This window comes from Condylura cristata, unplaced genomic scaffold, assembly GCF_000260355.1.
Source record: "Condylura cristata isolate star-nosed mole 26May11 unplaced genomic scaffold, ConCri1.0 scaffold00054, whole genome shotgun sequence".
Taxonomy (NCBI): domain Eukaryota; kingdom Metazoa; phylum Chordata; class Mammalia; order Eulipotyphla; family Talpidae; genus Condylura; species Condylura cristata.
This window is the reverse complement of record NW_004567155.1, coordinates 763,533-765,341: the sequence shown is the minus strand read 5'-3', so window position 1 is coordinate 765,341 and position 1,809 is coordinate 763,533. Positions and strand designations below refer to the sequence as shown.

The following is a 1,809-nucleotide window of genomic DNA, read 5'->3' as shown; positions in this document are numbered from 1 at the left end:
CCTGCCTGCCCGCCGGCTGGTCAGCAGGGAGCGGACGCATGGGCAGAGCTGGGGCAGTGGGAGACAGGGGCGGCCGGGGAGGGAGCCCAGGACGCTGCCGCCTGCCGCCCCACAGGGACCATGCTGGGCCTCTGCGCCACGGTGCAGCCGCTGACCCGCACCCTGGGGCCCACCCTGGGCGGCCTCCTGTACCGGAGCTTTGGCGTCTCCGTCTTCGGCCACGTGCAGTTTGCCGTCAACTTCCTGGTGCTCCTGGCCCTCTGGAGGCAGCCTGTGTTCCAGAAGATGGACAAAGTCCAGTGATGGCCGCCTCGGGGCACAGACTGGCAATAAACTCCCTGGAGCCTCTCCTGCCTGATGCCTCAGAGCTCCTGTGGGGGGTCTCGCGGGGTGGGGGGCCCGGGTGAGGATGGCGCGTCCGAGGCTGGACGTCTTCCTGGGGGCGCTCCGGGGAGGGCGGAACCGCCCGCCTTGGCCCTGTGGGCGCGGGCTGTGCGCCGGCCACCCACCAACGGACCAGCGGAGGGGCGCCCGCCTCTGCCCCCCGCTGACCGCAGCCTGGCTGGGCGCAAGCCCCTCCACGCTCACGCCCCTTTCCTGGCGGTCCTGACCGGCACGGTTCAAAACACAAGAACTCGAGGTCTCGGAAAAGAGCCCCTCACTCTGTGTGGGGAGCCCCGGGGGGGGCCTAGGCAGTGGGGCCTGAGAGCGGGGAGCACTGAGCCCCAGGGGCGCCAGGGACGCCAGAGGCGCCGGCGTGCGTCCTGACCGGTCAGTCTCAGATGCCCGAGTCCCTCACCCCAGGCCACCATGATTCCAAGGGACTTTCAGAGCCCAGCAGCTCCAAGCCCAGATCCAGGGTCCCAACCGGGGGTGGGGGGACCCCGGGCAGCCCGGGCCCAGAGCTCAGGCCGGATCCGGCCAGATTCGGCCTCCCCCCGTCCTTGGTCATTTATCCAGATGACGGAGTCGGCACCACAGCGCCAGCCCGCCCTGGACGCACGGACTCCTCGCCCTGCCTGGCAGCAGGACACACGGCTGCCGTGGGCAGCCAGGGGTGGGTCCAGGGGGGCAGGCACGGCCCTCCCTGGTGGCGCAGGGGTCGAAGTGCAGCTCTGACCCCCGGCCTGGGAGGGACCCGCGGGGCACAGGCCCCTCCTGTCTCCCGGCTGCCCGCTCAGCGGCAGGTTTCAGGGGATCCGCCTGTTCTGCGCCCCACTCTGTCTGGTGAGTCCTCTCACCCGCGCCCCCCCACCTCTGACCTGCACCCCAGGTCTTGTGTTCATAGATAAATCTTAAAACGAGGGGCGGGCAGGCAGAGGCGCGAGGGCCCCTTCCGGGAGGCTGTGGGAGGGGCAGCCCACATGGGTCACTGCTGGACCCCAGTGGGGCAGTTGGCAGAGCCCCAGTGAGGCGTCACCCCAGCTCACACCACCCCAGGTCACACCCACACCCTGGATCGGAAGTCAGCCAGGGTGGAGCCCTTCCTGGCCTCCGCCCGGCTGCTGGGCAGAAGGGAGTGGTCCCGCCGCCCCCGCTGGCCACGCTGGCCCCTGCTGACCCTACAACCCACACCCTCCCGCAGGAACGCCACACAGCAGGTAGAAAAGGGACCGGTCGAAGTTTATTGGGACACACTGACGTAAAAACAAAATATTAAAGCGTGATTTGTCCAAAAATAGTCATTAAAATAAATACATAGATATCAATAATTTAATGCGCCCGCGCAGCGGGGCGAGGCTCCGCGGCTCGGCGGGTGGGGTCCTCCTCCGGGGCACAGCCCCTGGGCCGGGCTCTGTCCTGGCGTGG

The 1,809-nt window shown here is 68.5% G+C and overlaps 1 protein-coding gene across 1 annotated transcript in view; it reads left to right on the top strand.

Annotated features, from left to right (window-relative positions):
• Positions 1–339, top strand: part of SLC22A18 (solute carrier family 22, member 18) — a 20,483-nt gene extending 20,144 nt beyond the window's left edge. The window contains exon 9 of the mRNA XM_012734326.1: positions 116–339. Within this exon, the coding sequence (XP_012589780.1) occupies positions 116–303 (188 nt within the window). The 3' untranslated portion in view covers positions 304–339. The remainder of the gene's footprint in view (positions 1–115) is intronic.
• Positions 340–1,809: the final 1,470 nt, after the last annotated feature.